We start from the raw sequence: 24,908 nt of genomic DNA, 5'->3' as shown, positions 1-24,908 counted from the left end.
TCTTTTAACTCATCGGCGGGCTGACGAATCATCCATGAGACTGATTATTGAGTTGCATCTGTAGAGAAATTATCATCCGAGGATGGAGACGAATGACCGATCGAATACTTCGCAGCCGGGCTTCTTATCGAGAGTTCCTCCTCGTTACACCATGCACATAGTACTCGCTCTCTCTAGAGACCTTTGAAGTGAATCTTTTTCAGCGATTCTTCACGAGTTCGATTCAAAGCTCAGGATCCAAGCTCCAATCGTTTCCTCCACCTGGGATTCTGGGGCGATATCGCTCCGAACCCAACGAATATTAACGCCGCACTCGATCCGAGACGAGAATTGGGAAATGAGGTCAACGATAGCCGTTCTGATCAGTTAATGTCATCCGAATGCTTCAGGTCTTCAAATAGAAGAGAGTTTTCTCCGATCTCAATCTCCCTGCATCGCCCCTAAGTCCCCGACGCTCCCTCGACCCTTAGATCAAATGAGGATTAAAATTATCTTTCGTGTTTATTCGGAAGGACGATGATTGAGATTGTTTTTGATGCCCGGAAGTTGTGGATCAAAACAGTTAACGATGGGCGACGATATTCCTGACGATGTTCATCGCTTATCCGAATCACCATCGCTAAGCGCAATTTCGCTGACAACAGCAAAGAACGAGACCAACAACGCCAGAGCCAGCAAACACCTGCTTTGAGCAAGGATCAATGCAGCTCTGCCTCGAGTCATAGAATTGATCTCCATACGAAGCCCTTCTTCCGCTTGCTCTGTTGTCAGCAGCGTGCATTAGTCGTTTGTGTCTTCGTGTGTTCCTTTGAGCCCGGCAGCTCCGTCGTTGCTGATTCATTGTCCATATTGTAGCGGATGGCTGCAGTGATTTGAGTCATCACGATGCCCTCAACGTTGAGTAAGCTCTGTAACTCGGTTACGACCTTAAACCAACTTGACCGAGCAACGAACCGTCCGGTCGGGAGTGCTGGGCCCGACCCCAGTCTACGAGCTCCCTGTTCCTCTTCTCGTTGTATACATCCACATAGCGGATCGTGGAATTCCTTGTGCGTTGTGTCTCAGTAGATGCCCCCGATACTCTTCTCTCCCTTTCCCATTCTCCCTGGGCATTCACTCCGTTCTCTCGAACATCTCCCCGACCAAGATCCAAAGCCTCGTCCTTGCCTGTCTATCAGATTGTCCGCTGGCGGATGAGGGCAGAGTACTACTCTTACTACCGGCCCGATACGAGTAGAAGATGACGACGCTAAGTAAAACTATTACCCAGTGACTCAGCGATTGCAGTGGGGCACGACACCACTGAATGGGAAACCAGCGCGATGATGTCGACAACGACGATAACAACAAGGGCGATGGCGGGCTGGCGGGCTCGCTGTCTGTCTGTTTGCCTGACGGTCAGTCGACCAACCCGACGGTGAGATCCAGCAGGTGAGATCGATTAGAACCGACGACGGCGGTGGCGTCGCGAACAGAACTGGCGTTCCCACCGAGGACCAAAGAAAAAGGGAAGAGAGATCGCTTCTTTATCGACTCGGCTGTTGTTGTCCTGGATTCGTCTTCGTTCCCCGACCTTCCCCCATCGTTCCCTGAGCTCATCCTCGTACTCGCAGTCGTCGTCGTCCTCGTTGTCGTTGTTGTCTCTGAATCCTTTTCGCGAACGATCGGGAAGCCGCTTCAAAGCGATCTGAACTTGGTCTCGGGGACCGACCGACCCCAGAATCTAACGAGCTCCTGAATTGGTTCCGTGCCTTGTGAACGATCCGAAAGGTTTCGTGGATGGCAAGAAACGTTTTTCCGCGGAGTCCGCGTTTGATTCTGCTGCTCTCTATCTCTTTCTTGCCCTGGATCTCTCTTCCCCCGGAAGCACAATAGTTTTCCAATTTGGAGTCATGCCATGTCTCCTTGACGCAAACTGCGCCGGGGTGCGTCGCAAAGACGCACGAACTGACGAACTCGAGTCCTGGGAGAAGGTTGCAGCCGTTTGCGTTCTGACTGGCTGACTCACAGAGCGTTACGGCGGGCGGCGAATCCCGCGGCGAGGAGCTCGCGAGTGGAGATTTTCGCTCACGCCAATCCGGACGTTAGCGAAGTCAATATTGCCTATGGTGCAATTTTCCGCCTGAGGGCGCTGCTCCGGTCGAACGTTGCAAGCCTCTGCGGTTTGTTTCCGAATTTGAGAGATTTTCCACGGGCGCTGCCATTCGAAGCTGAATTTAGGGCAGACGTGGAACTTTTCGAGACGACGGAGCCCCATTCCTCAACGTTCTCCTCCACCATTATCTGCGCTATTCCTCCTTTATTCTCAAGTTCCCCACGAGACACACGGTCTCGGAGTTCACTTTCGAACTTTCGCTCTCCTAATCGATTCAGAATCTTCTACGGCCTGTTTCGCAAGTCCTCGAGTTCGTCTGAGACTCGAATTCGATTGCATTGGATTCTTCGACCCTATGACTTCTCCGTTTTCTACCAGAAGGGCGGCGGCTCCGATTCTCTCGATTGGATGTCTAGCTCGACCTCATCAATCTGAGGAAACACATTCAGGGATGAAGTCGCTCGGAGTTCTGCGATCCAACCTCGTTCGTTCGATCCTCCTCCTTTCGAGTCCCTAATGGAACGGCCTCTTTTCGCTCACCGTAACTTGTCCCGTATAACCCTCCACGGAACGTATCGTGCAATAGGAACGCCACCGAAATAGACAGACGTTCAGACGGACGGACCGACTGACTGGCTTGCTGTCAGGGGTAGCGGAACGGAACCCCAAGGCTGAACAATAGCGTGCCGCCGAAAACCCATGTGGTCTGCATGCAGTTCCGTGCGTTTTTTCTTCTCGTCCACCCCGCGCGCGTGCCTGCTCGCCCCGTTCGCTCTCTTCATGGCGGGGCACAAGAGCTCCGCTTCCCGCTCGAAGATACTACCACTACAAGAATCCGAACGCATCCGGAAACTCAGGTGTAGGTTTGTAGGAATGGGTGGATGGATCGCCGGGAGTGCGGCTTGGTGGGTTGGAGGGTGGTTGGGTGGGTGTATATTCGTGTGCTCGCTCGCGGGGTGTGTGAGCAACGCTGTTCGGCGTCCCGGGCACACCAGCGGCATTTCCGCTTAGATAGAGGGTCGATATCGCAGGTAAACAGTTGTAGCTGTTTCTTATTTGAGACTGTCGGCATGCATATATTGCACTCCTGAGTCGGCATTCGAGACCGTATTCTCCGGCCGCAGGGAGCCTCGAGGAAAGCAGGGAGGAAAAATTCCCCATCGCGAAAATTTTGTCCGTAGCCATCCCTGAAGCCGAGACAAGAGATTCCGTCGTAGTCGGCGATCCATCGACATAATAATCCTGGAGGGGAGCTCCCGGAAAACCCGACGTCCGTTTTTCCAACTCGATATTCTCCCCGTGAAGACAAAAACCGACTCCCGGTCGAGCTTCGGGGCTGCGGTAGCCAATATTATAAATTCTATTAGGCCGTCGTCGACGTCGCTATCCCGAAGTCCTCTCACGTTCCTGCCATACGACCTCCACTTTGCTATCTACCTACGTACGACGGCAGAGGCTATTCAACGATAGTTTTGGAGTTCTTTCAGCTTCCGCAGCCCGAAATCTGTCCGGATCCGTCCGATATGTCGGATCCGAATCCGTGTACCGTTCGTTTTCGACTCCGAACGCGCGACGCGCACGAATTTCAAAAGACCTCGTCATCCGAGTGACTCGTCAAGCGTATCAACTTGGGCGATTAATGTGGCGATAGTCCCCCATAAAAACGAGCCGCTTGTCCCGATAGGTGTCCTTCCGGGGTTTACGATGAGTTTATATCGAGGCAGCCGTTGCGTTTTGTTGCAGGCGACCATCGGTCCGACTGAGCCTGATGCGAGTGCGATTCGTTCCCGGTGTGGTCAGCTCGTTGCTCGGTTTCCCATATCGTCTCACAGCGTTCCCTGTTGCCTGTGGTCGTTGTGAGCAAAGTCCTCTTTCCTCGCCATTCCACAATCCCCTCGCGTTGCTTCCCGTTCCCTCGAAGCAATGGGTTCCGTGCCGGAGGCGAATTCCAAGAACGGAGCCGAGTCCCCATGTGTATATTTGTATGTTTGGAGTGGAAAATGATGGCGGTTGCATACTTTTCGGCTCCCGAACTTGACGATCTGAAAGGCACAACACAACGCCATCTGACGCTGATGTGTCCCGGAATGGTCCGACTTCATATATGTACAGACTAGAAGAATGCAACTACGAGCCCTAGCATCACAATGCGGAGACTTTCTGCGAGTGGAGTTCCTCGCATTGACAGCGGAACTCTTGCTGCGACTACGTACACTACAAGCTCCAGTCGCACGCGAGTCTGCATTGAAAACCGCTCTTACCGCCACCAGCTCGCGCGGTTTCGAGCTCATAGCGGATCCGTTTGTGGACGAATACCCCACGCGCTACCGTTGTTTTCGCGTCGGATATCACGGCGGCGTATCTCGTGAGAAAATCCCTACCAAATTGAAGAACAATTCGTTTTTTTTTCAGGAGTTTGTAACCACACTCTCGGCATGACAGATGACATCATACCGAACAACGCGATTACGGCCAGCTCTACCCACAATGAAGGAAGCGTCGGCCCGGCTTTCGGAAGGTAAGCGGTGCTTCTAGTTTTTCGCCAGAAGGTCATGTGACGTACATAGTTCATTCTCCTTCCGATCGACGCGGATCCCCGATCCCCGGAGAGAAGGTCAGGGCCGCTATCGGTGACGAGAGCCCGTCTTGCAGCGATGCGGGAGTATTAGAGAGAAATTCCGCTCTGCGCCGTCGAGAGCAACCGAATACAATCAACTGCAGCGAAGCTTCTGCATATGACTCCCAGACCAAGAACTCCTCGAAGATGTGATCCCGTAGGGGGATGAGGAGGGGTGGGAATGTAATCATGGGAACCGCTCGTGAAACCCGGCTGAACGCCAATGTTAACGAGCTTGTTCGAGTGGCCACCTCAAGAGGAGAATGTTCGAAAGATGTTCTCTCCTGTTGAGTTTGAACAACTCCAATTAAACTCTCTCTGTTCAGTTCCTCGCTGACAGCGCTGCTCCTGCACGGGAAGAATCGCGCGCTCACCCCCTCCCGGGACTTGAAATTCACCTTTCGGTAGTTTCTCAATTTGTGGGTTATGAAAGATATACATGTAGTTTTTTCGCTATGCGTCCCTGTCTCGCGATCGCGGATCCCACGCCAATCAGAAAGGTCCGCGGCTGAAGGGGGACGACGGCCGTCCGGGTGCGTTTTTCGAAGTTTGCAAACATTTTCAAACGACATTCGCCCCCCTCCTACCCCGTGGGAGTCAAGACGTGACATGTTGATTTTTGAGCGTTCGAGTGTACTCCAAGCACGGGCTAGGAGCCGTCGATCGTGCCGGCACTCTTGGTCCGCTCCCAATTAGATTGCGTCCAACTCCGAGAGAATCGTCATCGTTCTCCTCAAAAGAGGAAAAACAGCTCGACGAGGAGTTTCCTTGGAGTAGCGGCCGCGCTCTCCACCGGGACAGCCGCGACCAACAGTTGTTGGAGTGAGTGAACGAGCGAGCGAGCGATTGTAAGAGAGATAGAGAGAGAGAGATTGGGACGGATAGCGAGTTTCGTGCTCTCAGATGAGAACAGGGTTTTGTGTTTGCGGTGTACGCAGATTCCTCGGGCGCTATTTTTTTCATACTCTGCGCTCCTTAAAGTTTCCACGCGGGAACGTTTAAGGGTAGATAAGGGTAGAATGCATGATTGAACATATTGAGAGAACGTTACACACACATATCGACGTCGACAACGACGATGGCGACGGTGGAGAAGGGGAGCAAGAAAGAACCGTGTTCACTAGCGGGAACCGGGGCCGGCCGACTTATCTCGGGCGGGCGGGCGGCGAGCGAGCGAGGTGAGCTGAGGGGATCCAGAGAGAAGCGCCAATAGAAGAAGCGTTTGGAGGAGAATCCCGAGAGGAGATCCGGGGAGCTGAACGCTGGGACGAGATGCTGGGGCCAGAGTTAGGGTCGGGGCCAAGGAAGGAAGAAAAGGAGAACGAGCAGGCCACCCCACACAGCCGGCTGCTCCGCCACGAAAGCTTCTCGTCGCAGTTTGAAGTCTGTGTCTTATGCCGTTGTTGGTAGCGCTCCGGTCTCACAGAGGCTTCAATCGGTCGCTCGGTGGCTTGCCCGCCGTTCTATACATCTTTTTTTTCTCGAGTCTCAGCGCGCCTAACGGAAGCTTCGGATCTTTCTCTCGCTCTCTCGCTTTTTCAGAATCATTTGCTCCATTGCGTCTCTTAGCATCTTGCTCTCGTTTTGGCGTAACCCGCCCCTCCCATTATGGCTTCCCAGTGAGTCGCTGCTTTGGCTTCTCTGCGTTTTCACGCTCGCCGTCTCCTCATTCGAGCTGTCGACGCGGGCGAGAGTCGGCTCTACCTCGTTTCGTTCCATATCTTCTGCACTCCCGTTCGTCGTGGCTCTCTTTCTTTTGGTGTCTGCGCGTAGACACCTCCGACTGAGGAACACCAATGCGGTCCGAGTGGAAGAAGCGGATCGTTGCGCTTTCTTCTTCGTTTCCTTTCAAAACGACAATGCTTCCGAAAACTGTACAAGCACCCGACCGAGCCGCCGCCGCCTTTGCTGCCGATGCCATTCTCTTTTGGCTGTTCTTTAGATTTCAACTTTTCTTTCGTTATGACGGCTGCGCTCGGGGGAGTCGGGCGAAAAGTTTCAAAAAACCTCATTGACAAGTCGTCTGTTATCTTGACGATAGAGGCCGAACTGATCTTAATGGTCGAACAATTGGAACAGGTCGTTACCGCTGTTTCGAGGTTCTGTCAGTCGACGTTTGCGCCGTCGCGACGGCGCTCGGGGAAGCTCTCCTCATTCGTTCGCGGTCCCAAACACGAGAATTAATGTTGTAGTCCATCTTGAATGCCCCGGCTGAATCCTATACCTTCGGGGGATTTATCGAATCCGACATCGGTATGGGGCTCGTATCGCTACGGTGCGATGAATCGATCATCGGTCGTCGGTCGGTCCCCATCGGTTTCTCTCCCGGGATAAGATGAGTCCCCCCTTCTCCCCCCCCATAAGATGAGCCCTTCCGTCGTCCAGAGGACGCGGGGGACAGTAGATTGGAAACTGAACTTTCGAGTTAATCTCCGTAACCCATGGCGCGAGCGTTCGAGAGCTCTTCCTTTCTTCGCTTCATTCTTCACCTCCGCTTCACCCTCATTCTTAATTACTTCACGCACAAACGCGCTCATTATTAAAATCCTCTACTGCTTCTGCTGATGTGGGTCTGGTGGCGGAAGAAATTCAAAACGGCATCCGTCAACGAGGAGGAGCAGACGCCCGAACGTCTTTGTCTCCCGAACTCGAGGAGGGACTCTCTCCGACGGGAGGAACGGCGGCGGCATTGCGGGCGGATGCGCGGACGAGAGAGGACGTAAGCATCCCGTAGCACGGTTCGTCTAGACATCTCCTCTTCATTTGCTCATCCAACCGTTGTCTTGTGAAAAATCTGACAGTGTCGCCAGCAGCGGATTCGAACATGATTCGAATCGCGCCAGACTAGACGGACGATCCGTCGCCCTATTTAATATGCTGGTGTGTACGGGGACTGCTGCTGGTGTTCTGCTTCTCGGGGATGGTGCAGATGGTGAACTGCGACGACTCCAACCAGCTGTACCCCTACGGCTCTCTCGCGTTCTTCGTTTTTTCTTTCGGCTCCTTCTCCCGGTACGAACTCGACATATCCCGTAGTGATAGAAGAAGCCACTTCCTCGGTCGAACAGGATTCGCTTGCCCCGAGTTCCTTCCCGCTCAAAGCTCCGAGTTGATTTCTGCTCGAATGCATTCCGTCCCGACGCGACGGGAGCTTTCGCTTATCTAGTTGGCGATGCTTTCTGTGGGGGAGAGTCCCCCACGATTCACCCCGAGCTCTCCAGTCCTCGGTGCGCAACCCCGGTAGTACCGGACAAGAATCACATTTACGGTGTAGAATAAGCCCCAGAACGTCGACACGAAGGGAAGATCGAGACCGTCGAGGTGATTTGATGGCCGATTCCCATCGAAGGGCAAACGTTTCCGTGGAACAAACGTCTAGCGCTAGCTACGTACACACGTAAGTTGCGACTGCCGAGGTAATCGGGCGGACAGCGGCAGGTAGATGTGAAGAACTCTTCAGAAAACATTCATCCTCCTCGACGCGTGCCGCCGTGGCATCCCAAAAAACGCATCCACTCTCTTTATATAATTACCGCTGGAACCGAGAGGGTTCCTAGCTTGACGACGATCTCGTTGGTGGAAGTGCGCTCCCACCCCACGGGCGTGATACGGGTTTATTAAGTTAGTGAACTTTGTTCGTTCCTTCGTTCGTTCTTTCGTTCATTCAGTCGCCCACCAGCGCTTGCTCTCGACGTCGGAGAAAGTCGCGCATAAAAACGATCTCGCACGTGCGGCACCGATTCGTCTCTCATATCGTCTTCGGCGGCACGATCGTTTTAACTCGGATCCAAACTCCAACAAGACGACACCAACATGAGAGAGCAAAGACTGCTCAGGGAGGAAATAACGAAGATGATGCCTAACTCGCTCCAGGGAAATAGCATGCGGACGAGTGTTTCGTCTGCCTAGAACCGGGGCCTTCCGCGTGTTTAATTAGATGAGGAAAAACCAAACACCTGGATCTGACTTGGCGAGATTGTTGGCTGACCCTGTTAGCAGGAAGAAGACCGAGAGTTTTTGCCTTGGCCCCAACCCTTCTTGTCATGCACCTCGGCGAGTCCTCCGAAACTCGGACGTAGCCGACCAACAAGTGCGCAAGCGTTCCGAGTCTTGGATTTCTTAAGTGCACCGTCTCTCCTAGATCCCCATCTAATGGCGTACATGAGGTTCCCCGCGCATACGGTTGTGCAGCCGTGCGGCAGGGAGCTTTCATGTTCGAGCTCGCTAAGTTGCCCCCTTCGCTGAAAATCATTTTGAACACATTCACCGGAAGAGGAGAAAGAAACAGCACGAGGGAAACCATCAACTTTCTTCTAAGGGGTGTCGTTTGAACTGATCGTCGTCGCTGTTGTCCTGGCGGATTGCTGCCGCTGCCGCCGCGGAAAGGCTTTTTGGGTCATGACGAGCCATCGGGCTAGCTTGTAATATATGTATTGTAGTCGTGCGAGGCTCCGACGTCGGCCATCCACAACAAGCCCCGGGCTCGACTGACGTCTGCTCGAGGAGTGTTCGAAGAGGAGCTGCCGCTGCTGCTGCAATGGACGTGTAGTGTAAACTCGCTTGAAGGATTACCTTTTCCTGAGCGAAGGGCGGCAGGGGCTGCAGCGACGGAAAAGAAGGTTTTAAGGTTAATTCAGGCGCGATCCATCAGGACCCTCCTTCAAGTTTCCCCGTTACCTCGTCGTCGTAGACAAAAATGCCCTGGAGCTTTGAGCTGACGGGAGGCTCGGGTTCCTTCCGACGCTGCGGCTCAAATGGCTGGTCTGACTGACTTCTTACAGTCGCTGGTCTGAGCGGGAGCGGTTCCGCAGGCCGGATGAATTGACTCCGCCGCCGCCGCTCGGTCATTCTCTCATATGTTGGATTGTACAATATGTACCAGAGCCGTTGGTTGTCATATCTAAACGTCGAGACGTCGGTTAATAGCGGAAGTGTGCAGCCGACGCGACGACGGCTCGAACGAGGCCCTCAGTACGGAAAATTTTTCGGTGACATGCTTGAGCTCCCTGGGTCGCCCAGACCTTCGTTGCGACAGAGGTCTCGGGAATCTCCTCTCAGAGGGAAAAATTATCCAAAGGAATCGACGAGCTTTGGGAGGCTCCTGATGGGGAGAATTTCGTTCGCAATGAGAAAGCTGTGTTGCTCCGCTCCTCTGCTGCGAATCTTTACTCAGAACCCTTCGGATAACGTTCCCCGGGCTCCCACGGAAGAGAACTCCTTGTTATTGGCGGTAATTTACGCGAGTTCATTTTCTCTTGTTTGTCTCTAGAGATCCTTGCTCGCTTACTGGTGCCGAGATCAAAAGTTGCTTGGATTACCTAAGACGCCGGTGCCCTAAGCCAGGCTTGAGGTTGGAGACACTGCAACGAGTTTTGGGAACTGCCTCATCCACTTCATTTCTGAATCTCCTTGGGCCCTGAAATAGAACATCAGACAGAGCCTCGAGACCCCGAACTTGGCTGCACAATCCGCATTTGACTGAGAAGTTTTTCGGAGTGCCTCACACGAGAGTCTCGGACGAAAACTCGGAATTTCGACAGAGAGTCTGTCCTCCCGGAAAAGACGTTCACAGACCGCTCTCGGCCAACACGAGACGTAGCCATCGGTCCCGCTCCCTGCGATTCTCTGAAATGCGGCTCCAGACGCATTCCATAAAAAGTGTCCACCGGCTCGCCATAGCGAAATACCAAATCGATCGGAAGGATTAGGGCTGGTCGCCGATTGGCGCTTGCGCAACTGTATGAGGCGGCTCGATTGACGAGACGTGTAATCTGTCGCTTCAAACCGTTTCACTCAATGAAGCCGAGTGTCCACCGTGGCTGCTTCGGAACTCTAAATCGATTCCACGGCATCTAGGCGAATATTCATTAGAAGCGTGAATGATTTCCTTAGTCCGGCTGAATCTCCGCTCGGCATGCCTCGGGCTCTCGGCACGTTTTCATCTGCGATTCCGTTGCCGCGCTCGTAGTGTCGTGAATTATTTCCACCGGTTACTGCAGATGGCGTCCGTGTGCTCGGTTCTGCATGATCCCGCCGCAGGAGGTAGTTGTGGTTGGCGGTGGTGGTTAAGGGAGATTCGTGCGATTATTTTACCATTGCTCCCCCGTCTCACCTTCCGACCACCATCGTGAAACCATAACCATAAAGGAGAAGCCGCCCGCTCACCCACCTATCCGCGCGCGCGTAGTCTTGAATCGTATATTCGTGCTCCACCGGCTGCCTACATGCCACTATATCTCCACCTGGTAGAGGAGCGCCATTGCCTTGCGATACGAATCCAAGACGGGCTGCTCGGTCGGCTGGTAGGAACGCAGGCAGGCAGGTAGGTAGATAGGTGGGTCTGCGGATCTCGCCCCGTCGGGCTGACCGAGCCCAGCGACTAAACTCCGTACGTTGTCTGCAAGCGACACTGAATCGTCTGGCAAGATACCCGAGCGAACTCGCTCCTTAGGGTTCTTGTGTTTCGCGGACGACGACGATGGCGATGCCCGTCCAATCAATCGGTGGCCATGTTACTTAATTTCTCTGGGCCCTCGTGGGGTCGGAGCTCCTCCCTGCAAATAAAAGAACATCTGCGTACCCTGCTTACCCCTCACCACCGCCAGGGCTCTGCCATCCACCCCACCGCACTCGACCGCTGAGACCAAACTGAGAAGGTGGTCGTGGTAGATCCGAGCTGTCGAACCGTCCGGGGCAACGGAGCCTTTCGCCCCTCCGCCCCCTCTTTCCCCTGCCGGTATCGGTCCCGACGATCCAGGCAGTGGTACAACAGCTGCGATCCTAGGTAACAAGAATTTTTCGACTCGGATCGGACGCTTTTCCTTGCGTGTGTGTCTAGGATAATGAAACACCAAACTCGAGGGATTACCAGTTCCGATGCCACCGAGTTGAAAGCAGCACCTCCTCTTCTTTTTTTCTTCTTCTACCTCACTGCTCACCTGCGATCCTCAAACTCTTCTCCCGGTGCTATCAAACGCATTGTCGGCAGCGATTCGACCGCATCTCCCCGATTCGATACCCGACCGTATCGTTCCTTCCTCGAGAGCAGTCCTCGCGCGGAGTCCTGGTCCCTGGGTCATCCTCGGCTGGACCGGACGCTCGCCGTCTTTTTCCGCGGCGATGTCGAATCGCGGCAGGGAGCTTCTAACTCACAAGCGTGGAATCTCGGAGCGAAGCCGAGTCACGCATTTCGATTCACACCCAACGCACTGAAGAACGGGGAAACACCGGAAGCTGTTGCGGTGGAGAATCCGTCATTGTAAAAACGTTATTGGTTGTCTTCCATCAAAAAGCTCGGCGTGGAGGAAAAAGCGTCAGACGAACTAACTTGCTGCTTGTTCGTTCCGTCGTCGGTCGTCCGGCTAGCAGGGAATGACGGGAAAACGTCCATGCCGGCACGGATCATCAGGGATTCCTAAGGCGAGACGCGGATGTTGTCGAGAGTCTGAATGGTGGTGCTTCTGGTACGGAGGAAGTCGCGACGGCGGCCGCAGCGTCGACGTCGTAGACGGTGGTGCGACAAAGTTTCTCAAAGGAGAGCACTTGCCGATGCGCCAGCTGGTGTCGATGGAATTTGCGTCGAGTACATCCACGCGGGGCCTTCCGCAAGCGTTGTCGGTAACGGGTTTGACAAATGGCTCCGATTCCACTGCTGGCAACGTCGACAGCTAGTAGTCGTTCGGCGAGCTACGAGTACCGTTGCGATATACGTATTTTTGAACGACGACGTCCGGTCCCCCCTAACAGCCGCACTAACTTCCTGGTACGCCTAAATTCCGACACCTGCTCGGAATGCTGTCGAATCTCAACTGAGCGCGGGGATCAGGCGGTTTCGTTCCTCCGGCCTGGAAGTGGGTGACAGTCATCGCTGAAAACGATAGCGAAGCGGCTCACGAACGTCTAAGTCATTACCGAATCGGAGCTTCAGCGTGAGCGAGGAGAGATTTTAAGAATCCGTGCGGAATGGGAAGAGGACGGGTTCCGGACACTGAGAGACTTCCCCCTCGAGTAAGGTGCGGTTTCTTGTGGTGTAAGAATAAAGTTTTAATTTTGCCGTTTCTCGTTCGTTGCAGATTGCACAGGGAGAATAACGGAGGCGCCTGGTGTCCCAAAGGTCAGATCTCGACGGAGTCGTACGAGTGGCTCCAAGTTGACCTCGACGGATACCACATCATCAGAGGAATCGCCGTTCAAGGCCGTTTCGGTAACGGACAGGGTCGGGAATACGCCGAAGAATTCTTAATTGAATATTGGCGTCCCGGAATCAGCAAATGGGTCCGATACACCAACAGGACCGGGATCTACGTGAGTTTCCGAACACATATTTCAGACGCTCAGGGAGCCCTTCCCGCAGCTCGTCGAGAATCCGAGAGTCAGAGGGAAGCCTCCCCCGACCGGGAATGTGCGCGTCCCTGATGTGCGCGGAACTTCCGTTCCAAACTCCGCAATCATGTTGGACGATGTGACGGGTCGCTCAAGGTACCCTCGCAGCGTCCACGACTATTCTAGAGTCGGCTATTAACAGGAGAACGAATCATTGGTGTAACCTTGGTTGACATGCGAGAGAAGCGTCCGGAGCGATTGTTGAGCTTTTGAATTTACACCGAGTCCTCAGAGACTTGAGCGGTGCGGTTACGCGTCGATGCCTTGAGCCGCTGGTCCCGAAAGTAGTGCTTTCGCTGTTCCACCCGACGCGAAGAAAGCGGAGAGCCGATCTCAAGAAATACGATCTCTGTCTCCGCATGAAACGCTGCCTCTGTTGTCACAAGGGCAGCCCTTGTCGGGCAGGCCAAAGAGTCAGTTTTTGGATGAAATGCGAAATGCACCAGTGATTTCTTTCACCTCTGTCTTGCCAGAGAAAGCCGCCGAATCTCTTTTAAACGATCAAAGTAATCACCTAATCGCGAGTAGCGATCTTCGGTACTTTCCAGCTTTCGCATCCACTCGATTCGTTTTGCCGCTCGTGCGATCGAGCGAGCGAGTGCGCGCCTGCGGTCACCCGAAGCGCTTGATCTTCTTTCCTGGTTCGGATAGACCGACTAAAGGGCTTATAGAGCGCAGACGAAGCGTTCGCGAACGATTCTGTGGAGGGAGACGTCCCGAAAGTCGAAGACAGCTTCAATATTTCCGAAGTTTTCCTCTTCGACGTTCTTGGGGTGTCTTTTACGGAACGAAGCATGCCTGCAACCGTTCTCGGAGCCACTACTCCCGTTTCGGTTGGTTTGCCGTTGTCACAACTGATGAGAGTCCCCGATTTCCGCTGACTGCCAACGCTCCGACAGGCCACAGGGTGCGCGAGCCTGTCGGCCAGACGCAGTACTCACTCACTCAGGCTCCCGAATAGCCTATCTCGCGTTTTCAATCATGGCGGCTTCGCGACTCGATCGAGGAATATATCGAGGTCGGTAAGGAGGGACGCGGGAGCAATCTTTCCACCGGGGTCTGTACTCTTTCGCCCGTGCTCCGCCGCTAGACCGATTGTGTTTATCATGAGCTGAGCCCTATCGGTCAATTATTGGTCCTGAGGGTCTACCGTTCGCAGGGGCATTGACAAACACACCGGGCCACGGACGATATGATGTGCGTCTTACGACCTGTGGTTGGAGTTCTTATCGGACTCATTAACCTGGGTGGAGGGCCTAATCAAGGGCGTGGTCGATTCGACGACTGTCAGTCAGTCAGTCAGTTAGTCTTCAGCGACAGCAACTGGTCCTGCCTAGCGAAACTCCTTGACCTGTTCCTTCGCTCGTCCCCTTCACAATGTCGCCGAGCATGTCGTCCTTATCCTCGTGAAGGTCAATAGGCAGTGATCAGAGGCGTAGTCTGCGACGTTTTTCCTGACGGTCCCGGAGCTTCTTCAGGATTTTTTCATGTTCCTCTCCTAGGATACGATGTGGGCTCTCTCGGTGCTCTCCGTACGTTTCCGATGGATTGACGATGAGCCGATGAGCGAGCGCTGCTCATGAATTATATACACGAAATAAGAAACAGCAAGTTTTGGTCGTGGCACGTTCATTTTGCATACGTGCCAAGAATCCATACACACATCGAGTGAATGGCCCTGCCGCAATTACCCACCCCGCACCGGTAGGCAGCTGGATACCGGGTGTTACAGCACACCGAAAACCGGCAATCCACGGTTTCACGGGAACTTTCGAGGATCCGACTCCGCTCCGAGATGGCGATAGCTCTGACTGTGAGTTTGTTTTGACGGAAAATCGATGGCAATGGTGAACGCGATAGCCGTCGAACTGGGTTGGCAAGACGTGGGACGTGACCGCGTTGATGGCTTCTGAAGCGAGTGAATCGGTGAGCTGACGAGTTCATTTCCTGTGCTCCGACAAAGCGACTTTCCTCCTCGGGCCGATGTTTCCACCGGGGATCACTCTCCGCCCTGAGACGGACCGCCACCGGCTTCCCCGGGAAAAGATATTATCCTCCGGACAGCTCGCCTCTGAAAAGCGTGTTCCCAGAGCGGTCGGGCCGAATTATTTTTTTCCACGTGCTTCCGATTGTGTTGAAACTTCGACCGGTATTCTTCGCCTGAACGGACCATCAGTTAAGACGTCGGAAACGGCAATCTCAGCGGACTCTCGTTCCGCTGGGTGAAGTTTTTTGCTCGACCTGTGAGTCCACCGCCGGCTCTGGCGCGGAGTGGACTTGTTCAAGCGTTCGACAAATCAAGCGAAAGCACAAGCATTCGACCGAACGCTACCGGGTACATGTGGCTATCACATGATGAGCTCACAAAACTTTGTCTTGTTAGACCACCGAGGTTCCCAGCGAATGTTTCCCCGTTCGATTAAACACACACACACGCAGAAACAAACATAACTGACAACAATGTCTCACGCGGAGCGCGTCCAGGCGAGAGAGACTGAGAAAGCTCGGTGTTTAGGGAAGAGAGGTCTCTCGGTGCTCTGAAACCGGACGCTAAAAACTGGATACTACGATTCCAAGGAGACGACATGTATGCCGTTGGGAAGAGGAGCGCAGCCTTTATGATCGTGCATGAGGCGGCAGCCGCGACGACGACGACGATAGAACAAGGAAGCATTTTATGATTTGTTTTATTCACGACGCTAGCTCACTCAACGGATGAAATGAGGCTTCGGCGTCGTATGGGAATGACTGCAGAGAAAAACGAAACGAGATAAGAACAACTCGGCGCTGCAGGACCGTCTGCGGAGGAGGAGGAGGCGGCGGCATGAAACCTAAGAGGGGAACTGAGAAATGTTGCGTCCGACTTTACGATCAGGCAAAGCAGAGCAACCGGCCACTTTATATAGATAGGCAAGCGAGACCATGGAGGGAACCGGGAAAGTGTTTGCTCTCCGGAGCAGTGGATACCTAAAGCGTGGAATATCCGTCAGCCTCGGATCCCTTGTACGTCAACGGAGTCCTGAGACGACGACGTATCTCTCGTCCGTCTCGGCTACCGATTTTTCTGAGCGAGTTGCTGAGCCGAGCTCTTTTCCCTCGTTGATCCCATTTTGGCTTTTCGACTTTGTTTGGCTTCCGCTTCCTCTCGCCCAGCCATCGTCACTCTCCTGCCGACGGCCGGTTTGCACTCGAGCTCTCCACGGCCATTTCCTCTGAGGCTGAATTTTTAATTAACGGATGTTCTATGGATCCGTATCCGATGGCTACGCTCGGTTCCTCTCTGCGAAGGCGCTGATTCTCCAACTGCCGGAATCTGAATATGCTTCCTGCTGTGAAAGATAGAACTTTTATTAATCTGGAACGAGCTACGAACTCGCAGCTCACGTCCGTCGTCGTGCGCGGAGCGACCGCTTCTCGTCGAGGTAGCCATGCTGAAATTCAATTATGTCCGAAAGTTCGCACCATTATCAAATATCGGAGCGCGATCTCCCGTCCCGGGGAACCGTTTGTTATCCAGGTCTTGCAGACTCAGGCAACTGGAACCATGGACCGACAAGAGGGAGGCTAGCTAGCGCGTAGACGGGCAGGCGGGCGTTCCCGCGCATAAACTCACAAACACCTTCCCTCGAGCTCTCTCAATGATTTCAGTCCTTCGAAGGCAATCGCCAACAAGTCCATTTATTCAAGTTGATCGGTTTCAATTCGAGTGCAACGTTCCTCGATTCGGGCCTGTCTCTCTTCGTCGCTTTTTCTTCGTCCACTCCGAATACACAAACTCGAACGCCGTGACAGCATCTACCATTTGGCGTCGAGAGAGAAAAGTGAACGGATCAGGGCACGGTAGGCAAGTGGGTGCGTAGCCGCGTGACCTGCGACGAATGTGAGGTTCACGCAAGGGTCTTGTCGTTCCTTTCATTCGGAGAAAGGAACCGAGTGATATATTGCCTCGCAGACGGCCGACTCAGCAGTGAAGAATTATTCCTCATCCAGACGGCACGGGTCTCTCGGAACGACGAGTCTCAAGTCTTCGGGATGGACTTGGAACTTGTTCTATAGTCGAAACTGTGACAGCCTTCGTTACTGCAAACAATCAGTCAGAATGATGTTTCGCTGTATCGATGGTTATTATCCAAACGGGCGCATCGGCGACGTCGTGCCGATGAGACGAAAAGCGTGCTCCAGTTGAGGACGGAAACTTGACGCCAAAAGTCTTCGGAGCACGTCTGAGGAGGAGCTTCGGACCCGCCCTACCGCTTTGTCGGGGCTCCCTAGCTTCCCGTGAGATCGCTAACCTGTGACGTTTCGGATCCCTCTGGGAAAGAAGAAAAATTAACGAGCAAAACTTTCACTCCGTTGTTGGCGCGCTCAAGCTGGGGTTAATGAGCAAGTCCTGGAGGGGACAGATACCTAGACGGACGGATCCTCAGTGTCAGCCTTCCTACCCACCGAGCGACCCACCGACCAGCCGGCCGGCCGGCCCACCAACGAGCGATGAGCAGACCGACCCGCAGCCACCCATGGAGCGGGTTGGAGTCTGTTGCGTCGACGATCCTCGCGAACTTTTACCTGAACAGATGGTGCTGACCCCGCAACGCGCGGCTGAGTTTCCGCCAAAGGGCGATCTTCCCAGGGTCCGAAACTTATCTCTCCGAGGGTTTCGGAAGTCACCCCAGCCTCATACGGAAGACCCGTGCTCTGTGTGAAGTGAATTGGTACCGCAATTGTAGGCGCTGGAAAGAGGGTTCTCTCGGCTCCGGTTTCCGCGGTATACGGTTGTGTTTTACTGCTGGTCCTCCTCGCTCGGAACCCGTTGGGATGATCTGAATGAGCTTGCTCTCAACATGAGTGGGGATCTCACGCCTTGGAGCTGAGCGATATCTTTGGAGGTACCCCTCGAATCGGCGGGGATCGTGGCCGAACGACCGTCATTCTCGTTGTCTGCTGGTTCATTTGCCCTGGTTTCGACCCGACTGACTGGCCTCCATGTTGTCACTGTCAAGTCAGCTCGGGACAGAGCGAATCATGCAGGCAGTCAGTCAGTCCGTCAGGCTATAGTGTTGATGGTGATTCTCTCTAAAGAACTGATTAGCACGGCTTACGACAGATGCTTCTCAGAAAAGCCAACAGCTATAACGCACTCTGGACGCCACTCAAGCAGGCGCTCTCGCCCGCGCGCTCTGAGAGTATCTGGAAATGATAGCAATGCTCGCTGGTCTGGAGATGAAATGGAAGGAAAAATAACCAAAGCCCGGCTTTGTCTCACCGAAGGGTATCAACAGGAACTTCAGATGTGGAGCCAGAGAAAGAGAAAATAAAACACTTACCTGATTGTCAGGTCAGTCGGTGGCGGTGGGTCCGTGTAGCGTCACTCCAGAGACGACTGCCAGATGTTCCGCGAAGACTTTTCCCTCCATCCACGGAAGAACACTGGAAAATCAAGAGAAGCTCGTCGAGAAAATCCAGTGGAAGAGCTCGACCGCCCCACCGTCGCGCTGACGGTGTCCAAAGCGACGACGACGACGGTGGTAACAGGAGCGAATGTCCGTGAGAGTCTCGAGACACGGCGAGCTCGCAGCTCAAGACACCCGTCCTGTCAGACGGTTGCCAGGACGACACCGGTGTTGTGTCGCCTGTCGACCTAATCGGATAAAACTTGTTATCCCCCCATGGCAGCAGAAGTAGCGGCCACCGTGGCGGTCGCTGCTGCCGGACAGCTGTGTGCGGTAGCCCAAGGAGTCTCGTAGTGACAATTAATGTTGTTCTCGAAATAAAAACTCCCGTCGATCCGACTTTGTCCTGCAGAACAAGGACACGGGGACAGGAAGGAGGAACCGCCAAGACCATGGTACATATCTCCGTCCGATAGATTTTTTTTTCCGTCTCCGACGGAATTCAATCAAAGGTGGAACAAATGCCGAGCGAGAGACGGGTCTCTGTCCGTGCTCGGGAATCTCTTTTTTCCTTGGTCCCGGTCTCAGCGGCTCTCCGTCAGTGACCGTGTTTCGTTCTCGTGGTCTCGACGGCACAGCGCGAACGGCAGCGGTTGGAGTTTGTGTTGGTCGGTTTGCCCGCTGCTGGGCAGGAGGCCATTCAAGATGTGGGGTGGGTGTTTCATTTGGGCCCTTCCTACCTTCTCTCGGGGTCCAATTTGATATTAATAAGATCATTGTGGCTGCGCGGTGGGGAGCCTAACACCCCCATGCGCCTGTTCCTCTGTCTGTTGCCAGCCGGCGGGTCTCGCACACCTCGTGTGAGTATTTCCCCGGCTGTGTCGGATCTTAAGAATTCCTCTTTTGCACCTCCCGCTATTACTCGATGCTTCCCCTTGTCCGCGATTCCGCCCGGAAGCGGCTGAGCCCCTGCTCCCGGTCCGAAGTCTGCTCGGAGCCCTCGCGCACCGGGTCCGTGGCTCGCTTGCGGCAAGCTCCACGTTTTTTATTCGAGTTTCCTTCTGAAGATTCTCTTGAGGTCAGCTCGACGATGCCCCGGATGCATCAATGGGTGACCGGGTAACGTACTGACTACAGGAGGCTCTAGCGGAGAAGCTCCCGCCATGGATCGCATCGCACGCTTCACTGAAGGTGTCCGCTGGCTCAGCTGTCCGAGACTGGTTCCACCGGCTGTACCGCGGAAACCCTATGTTTTCCTGAGCGCTGTTCGGTGAGAGCAAACATACGTAGGAAGCCACGAGTTCCACAACAAGAGGGAAACTATTTCTCTTGCAACATCTGACCTGATATTTTGCTCGGTCGACTCGTCGCTATCGCGAACCGAAACTTTTCTGTTCGTGGAGCGCGTGGAATTATCCACGATCGCCGACGGCTTGTCTCTCGAGGTCGACAGTCGAATTGGCTCGGAAGTGTGCTCGGAGCTGCACGAGCTGTTTACAGAAACACGAACGCATACCACGAAAATATCCCACGAGACTGGATCTCTAGGTATCGGTGTGTGTCGCGAGTAGCTAGAACACCGGAGGCTAAGCGGTGGCTTCCATCGGTTCGGCTCGACTAAGCCCTCACTACTAATTAGAGGTAGCAGCTGATAAACAGAGAGCGGCTCGGCGCTGCCGAAATCATATTCTCGACGCTCAAAGCTCTCCACCCATATTTCCACCCTTTTGACGGGCGTGCGCGGCCCGCGCTCACTCCTTCTCCCCATCTCTCGGTCCACCCTCGGTGCAATTACGGTTGCTGCAAATGCCCTCCTGATAAGTGTATGAACAAATGCCCGCTCTCCGCGCCCCCCCCCCACAACTTGGATCGCTCGCTATCTGCTCCTCGTGCTCGTGCGCTCCCCTGCGCTCCATCGTCGTCGCCGTCGCGATGGTGTGGTGTGGATCCATTATTGCATTTTCGAGCCGCTGACAAGGCCTCGAGGATGATGACTATTGCAGAGATTAAACCATTTCCGCTGCGGCAACTGGCGTTGCTACGTCGTCGTCGGAACAATTACTCTATTTTTTATTCTCGTTTTTCCTGCTGGAACGTCCTGATTTCGAGTCGGTGACACCCTCGAAACGCCAGTCGTGATTTGCGAACGATGGGTTCCACTGGTGGCGTGAAACTCGATAGGGACCAGTTGTTCGAGCAACAACAGAGCGAGAAAATTCGGCGAGAGGACATCGCTTGTTAGACTAAGATCGGTCCATGTGCAAGACACGCGAATGCGTTGGTTATCACCTTGGGCGATCAAGCCCAGTAACCTTTAGCTTATTTAGCTGGAGGAATCCCCTCGAGCCCTAGTTACCGATGAGGCTGAGCATAGGGTGGATGGCGCGGGTCCAGTGCTGCGCCCGGCTGACCGACTTGCGAGACAGCTGAATCTGAGTCACCTAACAAAGAAGGATCAGGTGTTTGGTCTCTGATCAAAGGACTACAGGTGGATCTTGATGCGCGTGATTGGACGCTCGAAGGATGAACTCGACGGGTAATGGGGGATGCATCGGCAAGGGAAAGATTAGACGCTGCAAGTCCGATAGCACTTGGCACGGTGCTACACATGGTCATCACTGCCCTGGGTCTCGTTCTCGCAGAGGACTTCTCTCTGCTTATTGGGGAACGGTGATTGTCAGCAATATTACAGAGAATCGAGGCACTGAAGCACACCGAACACCATTTATTCTAATGCATTCTATATTAGGTCTGTTTGCTAGTTATTCGTTGCCCCCCGGTCCCGTTTTTGAGCTGATGTCGCATAACTTCAATTACCTTGCTTGCAGATTTTCGAAGGAAACGAAAATACGTACACTCCGAAATATCAAGCTTTCGAGCCGTACATCGTCGCCGAGAAGATACGCGTCGTGCCCTACTCTCAAAACATCCGGACGGTGTGCATGCGGGTCGAACTCTACGGATGCGAGTGGACACGTAAGTTTGCCGATAAGATACCTAAGCCCGCCTAGTCAGTATGAATCATGATTTGTTGCTGCGGTTTTCGTCGGATGAGAGAATGAGAGGGGGAATAGAACCAAGCGAGCTGACTAAAAGCCCCGGAGCGGAGATGCCTGAGCCCAGCGACCATCTCTCCGGACTTCTTTGTACCATGACCCCACTAGATCATCACACTCCATTATTAGGCTCACTCCCTGCTGTATAATACGGCCTTCCGTTAGCCGGAGCTTCAGCTGACCCAGTGAACTGCAATTTATTCTATTTTATCCCGTCGGCCTATCTCGTCCTTCATTTAGGAAACTTCCCTCTGCTATCCGCTTCTCCAGGGCCAAGGCCGATCCTCAGGATCCGTATAATGGTCCCAAGCCCGCGAACCGTCACATCTATTGCGAGGGGTGGGGGGCTAATCCCGGGCTGAAGCGGAAGAGACAGAATTATTCAATTGCCGTCGCTTTCTTCCGTCTATTCATTGTTTCTCCCATTGTTCGTTGACTCACGAGTATCACTCTCGCGGATCTTGCAACCGCATACTCGATGCAGGAAGTCAGCCATTGAGGAGAATTCGCCTGCGGTCCGAGGGGCTCAGCTGAAGTGAGCACCAGGCAGCGGGGTGGCAAGGAGAAAGGACATGACGGAATTATGCAAATGTCATACGAGGACCCACCGGGAGAGCTCCCTCGATGTTTAGGCAAATTCGCGAGCAAATAGCTTCAGTTCACCGGGGCAAAACGTTCACGATTCTTGGAAGCGCCTCGCTCCCCCTAGGAACATCAATCAAAAACTTGTTTCCGAAGGCTCACCGAACAAACCGGTTGCGACGGTCATGCAAAGCTCGGCGTTGCGAGTGAACACCAACTCAACAACGGTGTTTCCTCTTTATTTCAGAGGGAATTGTGTCGTACACTATCCCGCAGGGCGATCGTTTCAGCTCAACGGTTGACCTGTCCGATAAAATCTACGATGGTGGACGCGACGACAGCACACTCCATGACGGACTAGGCCAGCTCACCGATGGCGTGGAAGGCGGCGATAATTTCAAAGCCGAGTACTCGAAGTTCGGAAAAGGTTACGAATGGGTCGGCTGGCGTAACGACTCGACGCACTCGAATCCGCTGGAAATGATCTTCGAGTTCGACACCGTTCGGAATTTCTCGGCCGCCTATTTCTATTGCAACAATCAGCACACCAAAGACGTTTCGCTCTTCAACTCGGCCAAATTCTGGTTCTCTGTCGGTGGCCAGTGGTACGTCGAGGAGCCTCTAGTGTTCAAGAATATGCACAACCCGCTGCCGGAGAAAGCCCGCAACGTCACCATCCGCTTGCACCACAAAGTCGGCAAGTTTGTCAAAGTGCAGCTCGCCTACCGCTCCGGCTGGATCCTCCTCAGCGAAGTTTCCTTCAGCTCAACCATCGCTAATGGAACGTTCCTTCCCGAAGAAGAACCCATCGCTCCCCCAGTTGGTGAGTGGGCACTCCTTCTTCTCCTCGAATCGCGGATCCCAGATCATCAGACATTCGAATGAACCCTCCACCAGTGGATAATATCATCCGATCAGTGAAATATTTCTCCCATTGTATTTCCAGTTTTCCCCACGGTGACCGAAGACCCCATCATCAAGCAACACGTCGGCATCCTGATCGGGATTCTCGCCGCTGTCATAATGCTCCTGATGTTGGTGATCTTCATCATCACGGTTCGAAACCGACAGAGGAAACACACAACCCCGCACGCTATCCTCAAACCCATTGGCACCGCAGACAACCGAGTGACCATCAACATGAAGGACCTCGCGCTTCAGTATCAGCCAAAGTACGCTCTCAACGGGAACATTTACGGTCAAGTGAACCTCGACGACCCCGACAAGCTCCTATATCAAGAACCCGCTGACTTCAAAACTCCAATCTATCCGGCAACGTATAGCAATGGTGAGGAGTCTGACGAAAGACGAAACTTTGTGGAAAAAAAAGATAACTTAGACCTAATGACCGAGCTTTCCCCCAAAGGAGACTCACACGTATTGAAATTCTTTCTCCATAGTTGTTTTCCTAGCGGACTCCTCGCGCGAGTACGCCGTGCCTCAGGACATCACGACGCCTAGAAGCCCGAAAACGCTCAACAGGAACTGTTCGCCACCGACGTTCGGACGCGCTATCAGAACTCAGAGCCCTACCGAGCATTACTACGCCGCCACCGACGTCGTCGCAAGCCTTCCGAATATCCAGGGCGTGAGTGGGAACACCGTCTACTCAGTGCCCAGCCTCGACCTGTCGACCAGTTCCGCAAACTCCTCCGGGGATGACTCCAGCGCAACGCTAAGGAACTCGCCTCATCTCTCGACAACCACGCAAGTTCGCGAAGTTCCTCGACACAGGATTCGCGTTCTTGAGAAAATAGGCGAAGGACCCTTTGGGGAAGTTCACCTTGCCGAAGCCGAAGGTACGATCCCAAAATTTATTCCTTTCCGCGGGGGCGTGTCCTGTTCAGAGACACTGTAGGTCCCCTCTATACGCTGATCTACATAGGTGTCCTTCCCCAAGCTCACGCCTCCCACTCGGAACTCCCATTCGCGTCATTCTGATTTTTTTTCCTCTCGCAGGTATCCCCGAGCTGGTCGACGTTCCCTGCACATTCGGCTCGAAATCTTTCGTCGCCATCAAGTCACTCCATAGGAACAGTAGCGAAGCTGCCAGGAAAGAATTTTACAAGGAGGTGAAAATACTGTCCCGCATACGAGACCAAAACATCTCCCATATTTTGGGGGTGTGCACCAGGGACGAACCACTCTCAATGATCGTCGAGTATTCTGAGCACGGCGACCTCAACGAGTTCCTCAACGAACATCTCCCCGACACATTCGCTCCGAGCGGAGCCACCAAGACCTTGAGCCATGGGACTTTGATTTTCATGGCGACTCAAATTGCTTCTGGCATGAAGTACCTCGAATCGCTTAACTTCGTTCATCGAGATCTCGCCACCAGAAACTGCCTTGTCGGCGCGGGTTACGCCATCAAGATTTGTGACTTCGCCATGAGCCGATCCGAGTACAAACTTGACTATTACCGTATGCAAGGCGGACGCAGCATGCTGCCCGTCAGATGGATGTCCTGGGAGTCCATCCTGTTCGGAAGATTCTCCACCAAGAGTGACGTATGGGCTTTCGCCGTGACGCTTTGGGAAATGCTCACATTCGCCCGACAGAAACCGTTTACCAATTGTAGTGATGACATGGTCGTCGAGAACGCGCGCCACATGTACAATATGGACGGGCGTGCCGTACAACTCAACCAGCCACCTGAATGCCCGAAGGAGATCCTGGATCTCATGCGCGAATGCTGGCAGCGAAACGAAGCCGACAGACCCAACTTTAGGGAGATCCATTTGTTCTTGCAGCGCAAGAATCTCGGTTACTCCCCACAAGCTTAG

The 24,908-nt window shown here is 53.7% G+C and overlaps 1 protein-coding gene across 1 annotated transcript; it reads left to right on the top strand.

The window, feature by feature from the left end:
- Positions 1 to 4,518: 4,518 nt before the first annotated feature.
- Positions 4,519 to 24,908, top strand: Ddr (discoidin domain-containing receptor 2). Its single transcript, XM_029111407.1, has 7 exons — positions 4,519 to 4,613; positions 12,785 to 13,016; positions 21,313 to 21,460; positions 22,370 to 22,945; positions 23,069 to 23,410; positions 23,535 to 23,921; positions 24,082 to 24,908. Exons 1-7 carry the CDS (start codon positions 4,531 to 4,533, stop codon positions 24,906 to 24,908), a joined length of 2,595 nt encoding a protein of 864 aa, XP_028967240.1. The 5' UTR covers positions 4,519 to 4,530.

The sequence above is a fragment of the Galendromus occidentalis genome, unplaced genomic scaffold (assembly GCF_000255335.2).
Source record: "Galendromus occidentalis unplaced genomic scaffold, Mocc_1.1 scf7180000077438, whole genome shotgun sequence".
Lineage (NCBI taxonomy): Eukaryota > Metazoa > Arthropoda > Arachnida > Mesostigmata > Phytoseiidae > Galendromus > Galendromus occidentalis.
Note: the sequence above shows the minus strand (reverse complement) of the source record. Positions and strands in the feature narration are given on the sequence as shown.